The sequence below is a fragment of the Centruroides vittatus genome, unplaced genomic scaffold (genome assembly GCF_030686945.1).
Source record: "Centruroides vittatus isolate TY-2023 unplaced genomic scaffold, ASM3068694v2 contig_349, whole genome shotgun sequence".
In the NCBI taxonomy this organism is placed as follows: Eukaryota; Metazoa; Arthropoda; class Arachnida; order Scorpiones; family Buthidae; genus Centruroides; species Centruroides vittatus.
The window spans coordinates 2,108,088-2,126,112 of NW_027122172.1; the positions used below are offsets into that span (position 1 = coordinate 2,108,088).

The 18,025-nt window shown below is 27.6% G+C and overlaps 1 protein-coding gene across 2 annotated transcripts in view; it reads right to left on the reverse strand.

Moving 5' to 3' along the window:
* Positions 1-18,025, reverse strand: part of LOC136974405 (dynein axonemal heavy chain 8-like) — a 315,206-nt gene that overhangs the window by 119,140 nt on the left and 178,041 nt on the right. For both annotated transcript variants that reach the window (XM_067269272.1, XM_067269270.1), the window contains exons 44-48: positions 13,013-13,147; positions 11,944-12,105; positions 9,268-9,517; positions 8,564-8,805; positions 5,242-5,382 (exon numbers count right to left, since the gene is read on the reverse strand). In XM_067269272.1, the coding sequence (XP_067125373.1) occupies positions 5,242-5,382; positions 8,564-8,805; positions 9,268-9,517; positions 11,944-12,105; positions 13,013-13,147 (930 nt within the window). The remainder of the gene's footprint in view (positions 1-5,241; positions 5,383-8,563; positions 8,806-9,267; positions 9,518-11,943; positions 12,106-13,012; positions 13,148-18,025) is intronic.

Here is an 18,025-nt window from a genome sequence, read left to right on the forward strand (position 1 = left end):
GAATGACACTACAAATAGTAAACAAATACACAGTGTAAAATATAAATAACAATGCAGATTGAAATCTTAGAATCGTCTAATTGTAATGCACAGGAATTTTAATCTTGTTCCATTTGTAACTGGAATATTATATAACTACAACAAAAACTAGATAAATTATAATCATCAAATAAAACCTAAATCCAGTAAAAAAAAACAACATTTTACACTATTTACCCAAAAACAAACATTTTCAATAGCTTTTGGCTATTATCATTAAATTATGGCAAAGTGTTCAAAAATAGAATGTAACTTCAAACATCTCTAAATGATAGTAAAGCACCAACCGATTGATTGTTGCTTTAGTGACAAAAAAATTAAAACTGGATCTTAAATAATGATTTATAGGCCTGATGTAGGGTTTTGAATCTTTTAAATTAATAACTACATAAAGCTCATAAGAAAAATCTGGCGATTAATTTTAAAGGTACAAACATCCTACATCAGACCTAGAAATCATTATTTGAGGTCCAGTTTTAAAGCATCTGTGCATACTGTTTATTATAGACTACAGAAAAAAACCCCAGATTATGCAAAAAAGTACAAGAAAACACTTCTTGAATGAATAGCGATGTCTCAAAAGACTTTCTCAAAGGCACCTAAGAATTAAATTATGGATGAATGGAAAAATGTAATTCCAGTAATAAATAATTAAATATTTCTGTAATTTAAGAGAATAATTATGAACATTATGAACATTGCCAGATTGGTAATAGATGTAAGATAGACTATATTCCACTCAGTAGTGTATTAACAAATATGCAGACAATGCACATGCACAGAGTCCCAAATTTGATGAAATTATGTTGTGTGTGACTTAAGTTTCACTAAAATATAAATCTCAATAAAAGGGTAACTGCTTTTGCTTTTCTGTAGTGTAACTGCCATCCATCATGTATTATTTACCCTCCAAGCCACCTCTACTGCTTTTCTACATGTTGCCAGAAGGTGCGCAGAAGTATTTCTGATAAAATCCTACGAGTGAAATAAAGCGAGACAGCACATTCTCTAATAATAACGATTAGTCTGTCTTTATTGTAAGACACATGTGTATGGAGAAAGAGGTTCAAAAGATGCACACCAAAATATATACAAAACTCATGCACCCTCCGATGACTTTTACAATCTTCAACAATTTCATGCATTTTCTTGTGATGATTCGTGACGAGGTGTAACGGTTTCCGCGAACAGACTGACACAAAATAATAATCGAAACACGTTACTTTTAACAAAGGTACGATTTTATTCTCGCCAGAAAGAACAGAAGCAGGTTCTTTATGGATCCCAACTTTACAAAGAAAGGCTTTTTTTACAGTCTAAAAAGTGCGCTCAAAACGGAACCTGACAAATTATACGCGTGCAGATCTTAAAACTAAACTTATCCTACTTATAACTAAAGAGAAGAACAAATATATACATGTAGATAAAAATAGTCGAAGATTGAAATACTTTGGTGGGATACCACTCTGAGTCCTGTTTGATTATTTTATAGGCTTCCTGTGTTCTCGGTGAATCTCTCACTCCCCCGTCGTATCCTTTCCTTTTCTTCTGCTGCTCACTTATCCGCCTCGGTCGAGAGCTTCCTTTTCACACCTTCACTCTCCACAGTCCAGTCGAAAAGTGATTCACTTTCCATTCCTCGAGACCCACGGCGCCGTCCCTTCTATTGCTCTATACGTTGTCTCTTTCTTAGAAACGATAATCCCACCCAAAGGGTAAAAAGGAGTGGTGGGGAAAGTAAAGGAGGATAGATAATACAAAAGAAACAAAGGAATTGCTAACACTAACTTATATTACATATTAAAAACATATAAAATACGCGAATAACATGGCCGACGGCCACATTCTATTTAGAAAGATCCAAAAGTCAGTCATAGCTATTGTATGAGGAATATTTTATTTCACAATCCACTATAGTTAGACTAACTAATCTTTCTAACATATTTCTAGTTCTCCACATGAAACATGTGAGTCATTAGGAGTCTTGTCCCTTTCTACTTTTTCAAGAATCCAGTAAGTGTTGCTTAAAAACTGAATACACGTGAAGACTGATTTACATGATATGACTACCACTGACATTATATCACTCGAAACCACAATAAGCATAGATTTGTCTTGTTTGAACAAATTCACACCGTATTAGGGATCTTGGTTCAACAAGTTGCAATACTTTCATAAAGAATCTAATTTAACAGATTTTTCATTCATTTTCACTCAATAACTCACATTATTAAACTAATCAATAATGAAATCTGAATCATGTGTTAAATCAACCTTTTTTGTTGATACACAAAAAAGTCTTTTTCATTAATCCTTCTTTGTTAAGGTGCCCCCAGAAATCATGCAGCACAGTTAGAAGTGCGTGTAGGTTTTGTGTTCTTAAATAGAAAGTAAAAATCCATTTGCATCAACAAAAGTATTGACTGGACATTTAGAACTTTGTGTTGGAATTGGTGAACCACATATAGTGGACACTGACTGAGAAGTATTTTTGTGATAGATTCACATGCATTTTAAAAGCAAGGACTTCAAATCATATCCACTCTGAGTACCGACAAGTTTGTTTGGAACATAAGTGTTTCTATATGTGTCCTAGTGTATCCTGTAATTTTTGTATGTGTGTAGATATACATACATACATACATATATATATATTGTATATAACTTAATTTTAAGTGACTTTTCTTTGTCTCTCTCATCTCGTAATAATCACACATCAACGTAATAATCCTGCTACAAATTATTGTGTTTTCCACATCATCTTCCTACACTTATTTAAGAGTAAAATCATAAATAATTAAAATTTTTAATATTTTTGTTAAATTTCTCTTCCATCATATGTGTGGCAATAATTTGTGTTATTTACCCTTTATTTGTTTTTTCTAAGGAATAAATGACCATGGGGTGGCATCTCTGTCAAGCCCACCACTTTTTGGTTCAGTGTGTCTTTGAAACAGATCAAAGTAGTCGTGTGTAATTTATACTTACTTGTAAAGTTATTCTAGTACTATCTGTGAAAGCATAACTTACACAAGTAATATATCTAACAATTTTTAAATAAATTTTTTATATTTGCAAAGTGATATCAACTCCATTGGAAAACCCTGTGTTAAGTCATGTTTTTATTACTCTAAAGAGATATGAATGCTCTTGTACATGCTCACAAGTCAGAATGATTTGAAAGTTATATTATAGTGCATTATATAAACATCTAAATCACCAATGAATTTTGTAGATGCATTTTTGGGTGTCAAAATGTCAGTGATAGTCATATCATATAAAGCAATCTTAAAAATGAATTTACACTTCAGCCATCAAACTGATTCATCATATTTCAAGAGCAACTGTGACTGGAGGGTCGGCACCTCTTCGATGCCCTGTAAGGAATAATACCACTGTGTCCCGATTGATACAGAAGCCACGACGACAAATCGGTTTGGATTAGAAAGTAGGTCACACAAGCAACCGTGTGAGTGAGCATTCAGACTTGGGATGGAGACTGCGTGACAGCAAGTAGGTAGTGATTCATGCAGATACTAGGTTAACAAAACAAATAACCGTTTATTTGTAAATGAAAGTACATATTATGCATTTTATATCGTTAAACGAGTTATAATAAATCGAGCTGAAATAGGTCTAGATATCTCCGCATTTCTAGAGAAAAAGAGTTTACATTGGTTCATGAGTTGATAAATACCTGGAGTTGAGGATGTCTACAAGGTGATGATAGATTTCATTGAGACTAAGGAGTTCTTTATTGTTCTGAAAGATTATCAGAAAGTTCTGGTTCAGGAGAGTCTGAGTCAAAATCATCGGGAAGATTTGTCCTCACTGGTACCAGTAGTTGAGGGTATAAATCCGATCGAGTACAATTTGGCACAGACACAGGAAATTTTGAAGACTTTAGTCCTAGAGAAACAGGTAGCAACTATCGTTAGGGACCAGGTAACAACTTCTTGCCTTGGGGAGAATTAGGCAGTGACTCCTTTTCAGGCCGTCAATTGTGATATTAGCATGATATCACCTGGCCAAGAGATCAACACATCACTGAAATGCATCATTTTCGCTGTTGAGAAAGTGTAAGTGGAGATTTTCTAAGGTAGTAGATGACAACAATTAACAAGTAGGTATGACAAAATCTACAACCAATTTTTGTTTAAGTTCGAATTCTCACACAACTATTATTGGTCAAGTTATGCACAAAGCACTACCGATCCAACTAATAATCAAGTAATCAAGTATATACTTGCAGGAATGCCATGGTCCTATCTTCAAAAGTGTTGGATGTCTGAAAACTATTTATTGATGATATTGAATGGGGCCAAATAAAAGGATACTCTGGAATTCCAAATGTAACCATCTGTACAAGACACAAATTTGCAGAATTTTATCATCCAAAATAACAATACATTTTGTCATCAGTCAAAATTGATGACAAATTGATTTATATAAAAGTGAATAAGATAACTTCAATGACATGTACAGTTACCAGAAAATCTTATTGAAAATCTTGAGATGAATTTAAATAGAAAGGTGTTTGTGCAAAAGTCTACATGATTGCATTACTTATATGGAAAATTTACAGCAGCTCATTATTAGTTTGCCAAAACAATGTGCTTTTGTATTAAAAAACTATGGCTACCAAATTAAATATTAAGCTGTATTCTGATCTGTTGGTAAGCCATTTCAACCAACCACCTTAAACATAATATTGCTAAATTGGAGGGAAAAAAATTTGATTTTCAAATTCCTGTGCAGGACTTTGGCCACCATCATATATTAAAATCTAAACTAATTAGTAATTAAATTTTGAATTCTAAAAACTAATCAGATTCAATCTTGAAGTTTGTTAATTCAAATGATTATTGAATTTCATTCAATAATAATCATATTTTTCATAACAATTTTTCAACTATTAACATAAAATATGGTTTAATTAAACTCAGATTAAAATTAATTTGCCCTCATATTATATACATATTTATAAAAACACAAACATGCTATAGCTCATTATTTTAATCTCATCTTCATATGAAAATTAATTTATACAAACTAATTATATGAGCATGAATTTTAAACTTCTACATTAACGTAGGATGTAATAAGTCAAGAAATTAAAACATCATATTAATATTTATTATAAAAAATTCTAAAATTAGTTTTTAACTTGTAATTATTAATTATGAAAAATATTTTTATTACCTGTTTTATGTAATTAACTTGTAAGAAAATCATTTTTGGATTAAGTCCAGTTAGAACATAATCCCAAGCTTCCTCAAATATTTTATGAAATAAAGGATTTAATACTTCTTGTTCTTGTTTAGTTCGTGTCTTTAACCATCTCTAAAATATATGAAATGTAGAAATTTCATTAAAAAATGATATTGAATTATAAGTTATAATGAAATGACAATAAATAGGTGATTCACTGAGGACTAAACACTTATTACGAGGAATATCTCTATACAAAGTAAAAAGATGAGCATGAAACATGAAAAGAACAGTTCATTATTTCATGTTAAAGCAGTCCACCAAGTTATATTTTAACAGTTTTTATTACATGTCATTTCGATTTGACTGTGCAATTATAAGGAATTGAACAAAATAAGTGTTTAGCATCAAGTAAATCATACTGTATTTCTTTTAAAAGAAATTTAGAAAACAATTTAGAAAAATAATATTTATAGAAGTGATATCATGGATTAATTTTATTGACAACATATTTTTAAAATAAATTTTGAGTTAAAAAACCCAATATCCGGCAGAGAAGTTTGAAAGTGCTAATGTTTTTACTCATGTTGAACAAGAATCATCAGACAAATTATCGAACTTCTCTGCTGGATATTAGATTTTTTTAGTAGCTTTAGTTCAAGTATACCCAGTTTCTGAGTGGTAGTATTATAAATTTCAAATTCTTTTTATATAGAAGAAATTTATTTTTACATTATTATTTAATCCAACACTCCAAATGAAGGTTTATATATTAAATTAAAAACAATTTGTCGCATATACAGTATATTATCACTGGGAAATCTTAGTTATTATGGTTAACATTTCCAAGAAATACACCACAATAATCAAGAAGATTATCATCTGGAAAACAGAAAATTGTTGCTGAAAATTTTCCAAAATTATGCTTAAAATTTTAAATATTATGCTAGACATTTATATATGTATGTACTTTAAAAAAATGTAATAAATTAAATTCATGTTTTAGTTTTAAAACATTATTATTACACTAAACATCATAAATTATTTCTGATAAAAATAATGTAGGAGACATTTTGATTAAAAATTTGTTTCTTCTCTCATTACATGACTCAATAACACTGAATGGCATTTTCTACTTCTTGCAATTGCAGGAGGTATGATAGATACACTCTGAATTTCTGAATGAATAAAATATAAATATATTTTATTCATTCAGAAGTTTTAACAGAAAATTAATACAAATAAAATATAAATATATTTTATTTGTATTAATTTTCTATGTTAAAACTTCTGTAAAGTAAATCATATAACTGAATATGAAACTGGTGTTCTTGTTTATTGAACAACAAGATATTATTTTTATTAAAAACAGATGTGAAAATAATATTCTAAATATAATCAACTGATGACAATTGATTCTACAAAAAAAATCATAATTATTTTTACATTGTTATCAATTAAAGTGAAAAAAATCACAAAATTGAAATATCTATTGATACCATTTACATCTTTTGCCAGATGCTTGCACTCTGTTTAAAAACAGAACTATTTTATTTGGGTCAATTAAATCATTATTATGTATTGTCAACAGTAAAGATGAATAGCAATAAGAAAAGCAAAGCTTTCTGTTGCATTCCAAATTGCAATTCCAAAGCCCTATGGGAGCCCAATATAAGTTTTCATCTATTTCCATATGAAAAAGAGGTGATCATTTGGAAATTAGAATTCGAAGAAGTTCATAAATGTAACCAACAGAAAGAATGTATTCATCTGTTAAAAATTAGCAAAAAGTTTTCCAATTGTCCAGCTTTGCATAAACGAGTTACTTCTTCAAAATTAAGCACAAAATTGCTAGAACTTATCATACAAAAACACTTCTATCAAAAAAAAAAAAAAAAAAAAAAAGTGTTCCTGTATGATAAGTTCTCCATAGAAATTTTGTGCTTTATTTCAAAGAACACACAACCAAAAGAGAGTACTATGAACAAGTTAATTTTATAAGATTTTTCCTTAAAGTTTAAAATGTCAGTAATTTTGTGTGGGTCAGATGTCAAAGCCAATGTTTGAACACAGAGTATAAATATGTATAGAATGATCTTACTCATTTGTTTTGATAATACCAAATAAAATGATGTGTCCCATCAGCAGCAATTATTTTCCTTCTACAAAATTTCTCAACAAACAGCTACAGGCAGCATATATTATATTGGACAGTAATATATGAGTAATTTTATGTTGACTAGTTACAAGCAATTCAGATAAATTAACCATTTTGTAAAAATGCATCACCCTCTGTAGTTCATGATAAATGCAAATACTATAGAACTTCATTTATTATTTCTACTGCTGAACAAAAGAAAATGATAATGGACAATGTTTTAATTCATACATAGAGAAGTTAATATAAAGACCTAGAAGCGATTTGAAATGTTATTTATCAATATAACAAATATTATAGGGTAGCAATAAAGATGTAAATGTTGTATGGCAGGGATCTCTAACATTTTACTGAGAAGAGTCTTGTGAGCTGTAAAAGATAAATCTTTTATACTTGCCCCAGACTTAAGATTTTTTCTTATGTTTCTGAATAACAATGGACATAGATCAATGTAAAATTTGTAACTGCTTTTTCAAAAATAATATAATTAAAATTGGAGATAATTTTGTGGCACTCAATATTAAAATCTCCTTTAGATATTTGTTGTACAGTGACATTCAATATTTCAATTTTACACATTTTATTTTTGAAAAAGTTTGTTTGCAAAAGTACATAAAATCCAAAATTGAAAATATCCTCAGTGCAAACTTCTTAAAACTTAAAATTTTCTCCTGAAAAGAAATTAGTAAAATTTAACAAACTCCCTTCTTCAAATAAGTTTTTATATTTGCAAAAAGGGCTATTAATTAACAACAGACAAAAAATTTATATGTTCAAATGTTGACAAAACCTATCACAGAAAACAAGTTACATGGACTGGATTAATATGCTTTAGGAGTTATGTATTGCCCAAAACATAGCTGTACATTGGAGACCCGTTATCAAATATTAATGTTTCTGCAACATTCGTTTTTATATGATTTTTTATTGCAATCAAATTATTAAATCTGATTAATACAAAATTTAGTTGGATTAATTAATCTCTTAATTTAAATAATTTATATTAATAATAGAATTGTTTATTGAAAGTAATCTTTCACATTTAAAATTAGAATATCAATTGTTTAAATCATTTAATACAAAAAAGTATTTATTTAAACATTAGATTATTAAACACTGTAATTTAGTTTTCAAAGAACATACAATTTAGTTTACCTCAACTAATGGTTTCCAATCAAGTCCTGAAGAACTCATAAAAACCATACCATTTCTAGATACAGTAGCAGGTGAAGCATTATCAACATTATGAGTTTCAAATATTATTTTGCATAATGGTGACATTGGAATTCTATCTCCATTGGCAAGAGTTAACATTTTATTATCATCAAGAACCGAATTAAGATTTTCAATCCAAATAGCATCTACAGGACCATCAAGAATAAGCCAAATGTGTTCACCTTTAAATATATATTAAATTAGAAAAATTATTTAATAAATTGAAATATTTCAAATGTAATAACTCTAATATTATTTTCATTTGTTATTGATAAGTGTTGTTAGATTATTATTAATTTATTATATTATGTATTTAAAGTAATAATGAACTGAAAAAAAAGAATAAATTTTGTTATGCTGTAGTACATATTTTTAAAACTACATTATCTAAAAGTAATTGATGTAGCTTTAAATTTAAAAAATTTTTAATGTTAAAATTTCTTTCAATTGAACCTTTTTTAACTTTAAAAAATAAAAAATACCTTACTGGTCAAAATGCATTTTAATTGAATAAAATTATTAAAATCTTTGTCTACCAATTCATTGATGAGGTTTAGAATGCTAGAGTTTTGAAAATTATATTTTTGAGACAATAAAAATTATTCATTAAGCAATGGATTCATAATTTATTAATCTTTATGTACCTTTCTTTGCAAGTTTTAATGACTTCCTCCAAAGTGTAGAAAATATTCCATCAGTCCAATCATTAGTGGCTACATCAAGTCGACCAAACATTTGTGAAGCTGTTATAGCTTTTGGATTCATTCTCATTTCCTTATGTAATTTTCCAAGTTTTGTTAAAGCTCTCATTAACACTTGTATACACATAGTTTTTCCAGCACCACTTGGTCCTAATGTCATGATTCCATGTCGCACAAGTTGAGTTTCATATAGCTGAAAATATTAATGTTTTATTATTGTTATTATTGTAAATTTGTAGTCAAGTATCTTTTTTTATAAGTAAAGGCATTTATTATTAAATCTCAACATAACATAAACTTCAAAAATATAATGTTTTAGTTTACAAAATACAGATGTCATTCCAGATTTCATTCCTATCAAAACAATAATTATAAAAATATAAATAAAAAATATGCTAAAATGGCAATATTTAAGGTCTGAAGAATTAAGTATCATTAAATCAAAAACCAATATTAGAAAGAAAGAATTTTTATTCTGTGATTTACAAAGATATAATAAACAAATTAAAAATATGAAAATAGTAAGACATAATGTAAAACACAAATTTTTAACAAGGTTTTCAATAATTTATGAAGACTCGAGACAATATATAATTAAAGTAATTATAATTATAGCAAATTTGATTTGTTATCAAAATATATAATCTGTTCTAATCAATTAAATAATTTCTTTAGTAATCAATTAAAGATCTTCTAAGATTATAATTTCCCTGTTAAAAAACAATAGAAACCAATATGAAAATCTATTGGTGCTCTGTTGGTTTCTGTTGTATAATAAAAACCAATAGAAACCAATAAAAATTTCTGTTGGTATGCTAGAGCAATATTTCAAACCAATAGAATTTTCTATTGTTATTCTAGGGAAATAAGTTATTTAAATCAATAGACATCAATAAAATTTCTGAGATCAGAAAATTAGTATAGTTCAGCTATAATTTTAATTAAGGTATAAGAAAATTATAAAATCAAAATTTTCACACTGCCATTTATAAGTCCATTACAATTAAATACTATTAATCTTCCATATGACAAACACAAATGTATGTTTTGTTTTGGAAAAATATCTTTAAACTTTTCAATAACAATAATTTGTTATTGAAAAGTTTAAAGATATTTTTCCGAAGTTACAATAATTAGTTTAGATTAGCAAGAGAGCACTTTAATCTCTTGCTAATCTAAACTAATTATTCTATATTATTGTTGTTCAGATTGGTGGAATTAATTTATATGTAAAGAAGAGAAAATCAGAAAGAACTACAGATAAGTAAATAAATATACAGGGTAGCATATGTATTATTTCTACCAATTTTAAATGGCAAATAAAAGTAGTGATAAACTGTAAAACTTTAAACAGAAAGCAGTAAATATAATGATTTAATAAATAATAAATATTTTAATTATGTACACAATTGCTTGTCTTCACACATTTATAAATTAATTCACTATATACCAGTGGAGTGCAGTCCATGGAAGCCGTGGAAGGACTGCTTCCCTTGTATTTTCTAAAATATAAATACATATCATGCGATTATTTTCATAAAGAAGTTCTTATATCTTTATTTCATGTCGATGTACCTATTTTATAATTAAAATAAATAAACTGCTTTTTTGTCATTTCCAGTATTTGTTTATAATTTTTATGGAAACACAGCTTCCCTTTCATCAAATGTCACTGCACGCCACTGCTATATACCTAAATGTCTAAACATTACATATTAAAAATAACTTTAAAAAATTATTATTTCAATCAAGTGTTCATTATTAAAAATAATAATAAATTAGATGGATAATTCTAGATTATAACTCAGACTCAATAGACACACTGATTTTACATGAAAGTTAAAAATTAAGACCCAATAGACCCTACTGGACCAATACGGTCTATTGAGTCAATTTCCATGTAAAACCAATAGTCTATTGGTTGAATATTGGGCCAAAAAAAAATTTTTTAACAGGATTAATTATATATTTCATTTATATTGTTTTTTTTATTGAGAATTATCTAAAAAAAGAAAATCCAAATATAGATTACTTTTACCCATAACTAAAATCTAGCAGAAACTTCATTGTATAATGCAAGAAAGATAAACAAAAAGATGATTAAAAATGACTGAAAATGAATCTAACACTTATAAAGTTTCAGTTATTTTTTAAATTTTGATTCCTTTAAAAAACTGATTCTAATACTGTATAATAAATAAAAAAATCAAAATAACTGAACATGTTTTATTAGAAATTTTAGCTAATTTTCTAAAATGAAATTTTTCTTTCGTTTTTTTTATATTTTCTAATAATTATTCATCTTTTTTCTTCAACTAAGTTTATAATAAAATAATCATCTTCAACAAAAAATTTTTAAATTTGATTAAATTAAAGCATTTTTTGAAATCTTGGAAAAACTTTTCAGTCATCATAAAATCATGAAAGCAATGCAATCTTTTAATAATTAAATTTTAATATTAATTTTCACAAATCTCATCAATATAATTTCAATACTATTTTCAGTTTATCTATCAGATATTTATAACAAAGCAAAATCATTAAAAAAAACTTCTATTTCGATATATTTGACTTTCAAATATTTATAAGAAATGCTTATATTATGTTTTAAAAGTTTACTTGAATTATTTTCATTTTCCATGGAGGATGATTTATAAGCCCTTCATTTTCAAGTTCTTCAACAATTTTGTTATCCAGCTTTTCATATGTTGCCGTATCAAGATCAATATCAGGAAACAGATCAGTTATAAGACTCATAAACAGAGATTCATCTTCATCAATCTGAATAAAATGAATTAATTATTTACTTAAAATATTTATGAAACATTGTTGAATGCTTAGTCAAATAAAGCTTGAAAACTTATTGGAAAAATTTAATATAAACCTGAAATTATTCATCCACAGTTGGTGAAATAAATTAGTAATTACTAATTTATTTCACTAGCTGTGGATGAATAATGCCATTGAAAATACATTGTAGTTATCTGTCTACAAGCATTGAAATACAATTGCAACTGTTTAAAATCATTTATGTCATAATAAAAAGGAATAATAAGTAATAATTAAATAACTAATTTTAAAATTAATCTAATTTAAAATTACTAATTGCTCTTATTTTATATATCAACAGAATGAAATAAATATAAGTGTTTAAAAAAAAAACACAGAATGTTACAACAGTATTATATTTAAATATATGGTAAAAGTTGGTGAAATTAGATAAAAATTGCCTCATTTTACACAATTCCATAATTTTATTTTTCTGTAATTAATTTTGCACCTTCCTTACATCATCTACTAATACTTTATTAAAAACTATTTATTGCTAAAAGTAAGAAAGATGTGAAATTAATTAGTGTTAAGTTTCAAGTTTGAAGAACATCTTTTATTTTTCTGTTATCAAACATTTGAAAAGTTGGTTATACTGACCTAATTTTCAGAAAAAAATTAGCACTATCTCCCTGAAGAATTAGATTAATATAAAACTTTCAAAATGGTCACTACTGGGCTTTTACCATCAATTTGTTATTTAACTGCACTTCTATTTTTTAATTTGCATTTGTACAGAAATAGTAGATTCACATGGACTTTTAGAATACAGTACATGTACATAATATTAATAAACTGATAAATTATATTTTGTATAACTTTATGATTTAATCAATAAAATTACTTTGAAATAACTAACCAATTTAGATAAATTCATATCTCTCAAAACTCTCATTACAATTGAGGATTCACTTTCTCCAACTCTGGCTCGTTTTGCTGATCCGAGAGTTCGAAGAACTGACAAAATATTTCTTAACCCAAAATCATAATGAACCTGTTTACAATTATAAAATTCATTTTTATTATTCAATTACTACTATTAATATTTCAAACAGATCAATAAACTTATATTAGTAATTCTGTTAACACTTTCCAGACTAGAGGTTAGACTTTGCAATTTGAAAATAACCAACAATATTTTATGTTGTAATATTTTAAAATGTGTTATTTTGTATTTTAATTAGCATTAAACAATAGAATAATCATTAAAAAGAAAAATATTTTAAAAATTATAATAAAATGTCCTTTTTTAAATTGAAATAGTCCAATAAGTATCAATCACATCAAGTAAGATGGAAATAAAAGCTTCAAACATTTTATTTTGCAGTTATTTTGGTATTTATATATTTTTGATCTTGGATTATCATTTGTTAAAATCTAAAGCTTTATTGATTGACAACTTTCTGCTTATAGCCATTTTACAAAACATTGAAATTATACAATGCCTACTATTTACAATTGATGCACATTGTTTCATCATTTCGAGTACTTGTTAGTGCTGGAAATAAGTTTTTTCATTAAACATACTTCCTATGTTGACTATAGACAAGTCTATGCACGGAATGATAAACCTAAAATGCAAATTCAATTTGCAGAAAACAAAAAAAATCACAGATAATAGCATGATGGAGCATGAGCAAAATCAGGGACTTTCCTCTCCTCATCACTCGTTATGCAAAACTTTGCTTGTTAAGCGAGTCATTTTAAAAAATTTTGATCTGCTCGTTATGCAAAACACTCGTTATGTGAGGTGCTCATTAAGCGAAATTCCACTGTATATGAGAAAGAGTATTATGTCAACAAAGGTAAGAAAACTTTATAACAGTGAAACCTCACTTAACGAGCACCTCTCATAACAAGCAAAACAAATTGTTAAAAAATGCATCGCCAAAAAGTCACTTAACGAGTGACTAGGAGAGGAAAAACTCCCAAACTGTGCACATGCTACAACAGTCTGTGTTTAGCACTTTTTCCCACTTGTATCTTAGTGTCACTTGTGATCCCACATTTTTTCAAACCTGTGTTCAGACATATTACATATAAACATCAACAACCATAGCCCATTATATAATAAACATGCCAAATTCCTGGGCTATGTAAAGGCTATAATTAAATATTAGAAATTACATAACTTGACTAGAAGTAGGCATTATGCTGCCATCTCATATTAAATTTAATAACCAATTCCAAATTAAATTTCAATTTTTTTTTTGTTTTCTGCAAATCAAATTTGTATTCCAGGTGGAAGAAAATATGATAATTCATGCTCCTTAACAATGAATAATTGTATAATTTTCTTTAAATAAATGTTATACATAAAACTTTGTAAAAGCCTTACTGTCCTTAAATTCTAATATTATTGTTAATTGTCTACTTGGACTTTACTTATTAATAGGACTATATACTGGTGTTTAAAGATTGGCACAGCAATGAGAGTTAGTTCAGGAAAGAACAAAATTTCTTTATTATATCACCTGTAGTAATAATTTCTGTTATTACTACAGATGATATAATAAAGAAATTTTGTTCTTTCCTGAACTAACTCTCATTGCTGTGCCAATCTTTAAACACCAGTATATAGTCCTATTAATAAGTAAAGTCCAAGTAGACAATTAACAATAATATTAGTTATACATAAAACATTTGAATATTTTTTTTTTGGCATGGAATGCATTATCATATTTTACATTAATTTATATGGGAAAAATTGTTTCGCTTAATGAGTGTTTCACTTCACAAGTAACGTTCTGGAACAAATTATGCTCGTTGGTTCCACTGTACAGTATTTGTGTATGCTAAGCAATGTATAGTACTTAAAGTACTAGAAAGTTTTAAACAGTGTCAACTGTGGTGAATTCTTACAAAAATACAAATCTTAAAAAATATTAAAGATATTTTTGATTTTATAACAATATTCTTCTATTCTGTAGATCATTTGTATCAAATATACTGTATTATGTAAGTTTCCAGTTACCTGAGGTACTCTCAAGTTTACATTACCTTGGCTAATTAAAACTTTACAGTATAAACAGAAATGTTATGTCTGTTCAAATAAGGAAAATTCCTACATATGATAAAAATATCAAAAAATATTCTATTTGACATACAGTATATTTCAATATTGGCCAAAATAAGAGAAAGGAAGAGAAGGGATCTTGAACACATATGCTGCATAAAGGATGAGAATCAGTGTGCACTAACTGATGAGACAGACATCAGACAGCATTGGAAACAATACTTCTATGATCTACTAAACTTCCAGTCTAAGGCTGAAATGGATCTGGAGATAAACAAAAAGGTAGGTGAGATTGAAGTAATAGATGACAATAGATCAAAATCAACCAGAGTAGAATGAAAAATGAGAAAGACAACCACAGATACAGACATCTGTCACAAGGGGGGCGATAAAAAAAAAGATTTATGAAAGGTTCTTTCAATAAGTGTGTAGTTTTGCATAAATACAGGGTTCCTACTCAAATTTTTGTTTTGAATTCCCTGACTTTTCCTGATTTTCCCTGACCAACTTTGTCCAAATTCCCTGACCCTCACATTTCTGACGATGTGGAATATCGACATAATATAACAGCATTTTATTTACCGAGAACATCGAGTATATCTATCCCTCTTTTTGCCTAGTTGTATGTTTCAAAGACTGCCACATTAAAAAAATACAGTATGCATACATCCTGTAGAAAAATGTATGATAGAATCCACAACTTCAATGTAATGAAAAAATAAGCAATTTACAAATGAAACATGAGCTTTTTATTTTATCATCATTTATCAATATTATTTGTATGTAAATCTGATAAATACAAGATAGCATAAAATCAACAAACAGTATTCTTTGATATACAAATAGTATTGTACTGCAGTGTTTCTCAAACTTTTTGGACCGCGACCCCCCTTCTGCACTTAAAAATTTCAAAGGACCCCCGAAGAATAAGTATGTGTCAAAAAACATCCCGGAGGGAGGGGTTAGGCTCGTATTTAAATATTTATATTATTTTTATTATTTATATGTGCAATTTATTTAAGTAAAAATTATTTTATATATTTTTTATTTCTATTATTTCTAAACATGAATCCATAGTAAATTTATAAAATATTTGAAAAAATTGATCTGGCATCAATTTTTCAGCGACCCCCAAATATTTTTTACGACCCCCTTGGGGTCGCGACCCCCACTTCGAGAATCACCGCTGTACTGTACTTAAAATGAACTCTTGACTTAGAAACACATAATTTTAAAATCTTTCAACAAAAAGAGTAACTTTTTCTAAACAGCAACATAATTTTAACAAAAAGTTAAATTTAAAAATTTTCAAATAAAGCATTTTTTTCCTCAAAAAAATCGATCATGTAAAAAAAGAAATAGTTTTCTTTTGTCAATCACATTATTTCAAAATGGCGTAAAAATAGATTGTATATAAAGAGGGATAGGTGTAAGTTTTTACTATAGCTTCTCTAACAAATCCACTAAATCTAGCAAAAAATTAGCTGAATTGGCAACTCATTAAAAGAAAAAAAAATGTTTCGTTACCGCCATTTTGATTTTGGTTTCAGTGTAAAGGCCAGAGTTTTAATAATTATTTTTAATAATTTTTATTTATTATTTAATTTCGCATTAAATTTTGTCTTTGCATAAAATTTTCTTAAGAATGCAGACAAAATTTATCTATTTTAACCCTTAATTACAAATCTTATAATTATTGCAAATCATATCACAAACCATCTTTCTCACTTTTATAGCAAATTTTAATAAATAAACTAATGTTTTCAGCAATCTTAAATAGCCTTCCTCAGGTTTAACATAACTCCAAACGTCAATTAGAACATAAGATTTGAAACTTCGCATTTTGCTTGTGAGATATGATGACTCTTTCCCTTTGGGAAAATAAAGGGATAAAGTTAATTCTCCCAACGTCAGGAAAGTCGAGGGACTAATAAGTATGTGGGAAACGTGGTACAGACAGACGAAGATGCCTCTTTACCATTTAATCCGTTTATTGTAAAAATATGCTTACAATATAGCTAAAGTTGTCTTCGTTTCTCGTCTTAAGTTCATAGTAGCAGTAGTGGAATCCGGAGCAATGTTCAGTGAGCGATCCAAAAAAAAAAAAGTTCATTTGATTTCTGTTTGATGTCTAGCACTAACATATATCACTCGTGTTTTTCCTGAGTTAGAAAAGTCCTCCTTTTGAAAGGCAACTGTTAATTTGTGGAAGGAAAAAATAGCTCTCGATCATTCCCTGGATTGGTTTTGGACCATCACCCACACTTTATGATGGGGATCTAATGGATTCTCCGACTTACTTACGTCAATCGAAGAATCCGAGTTCACAGAAGTATTCGTTGTCTTTTCAAACAATGGAAAATTCAACTCCAATCCAAATGATCAATCTTGAGAGCTGCACTGTCTTGACTATTTCTCAAGTTTCTATAAAAAAATTTTTACTCATTTCTTTTTTTTCATCTAATAATTTAATTTTTTTACGTTTTTCTATTTAGTGAGACTTGTATTCCTATGACGTCATAGTATTACGAAAATTAGGATTATTAAAATGTATAGAATTTAAATAAAATAAATACTGTACAGAAATAAACATCAAACGAAATTACAATTATATGTTAATAAAATATAGAAGTTCAGCGCATAGAATCGTAACTACAAATCTTTTTCTTTTGCAACATAACTATAAAAATTGTTTTGTTGTTGTTTCGCACAAAAGATAATCAAATTTATTTTAATTTTTTAGTAATTTAATTAATTTTTTTAAAATTTACCAGCTTTTTAAATTTATAATTAATTATAAGCAAGTTAACATTGGTTAAACTATCAGATTACCTAGTTGATTTTCAAAACAATAAC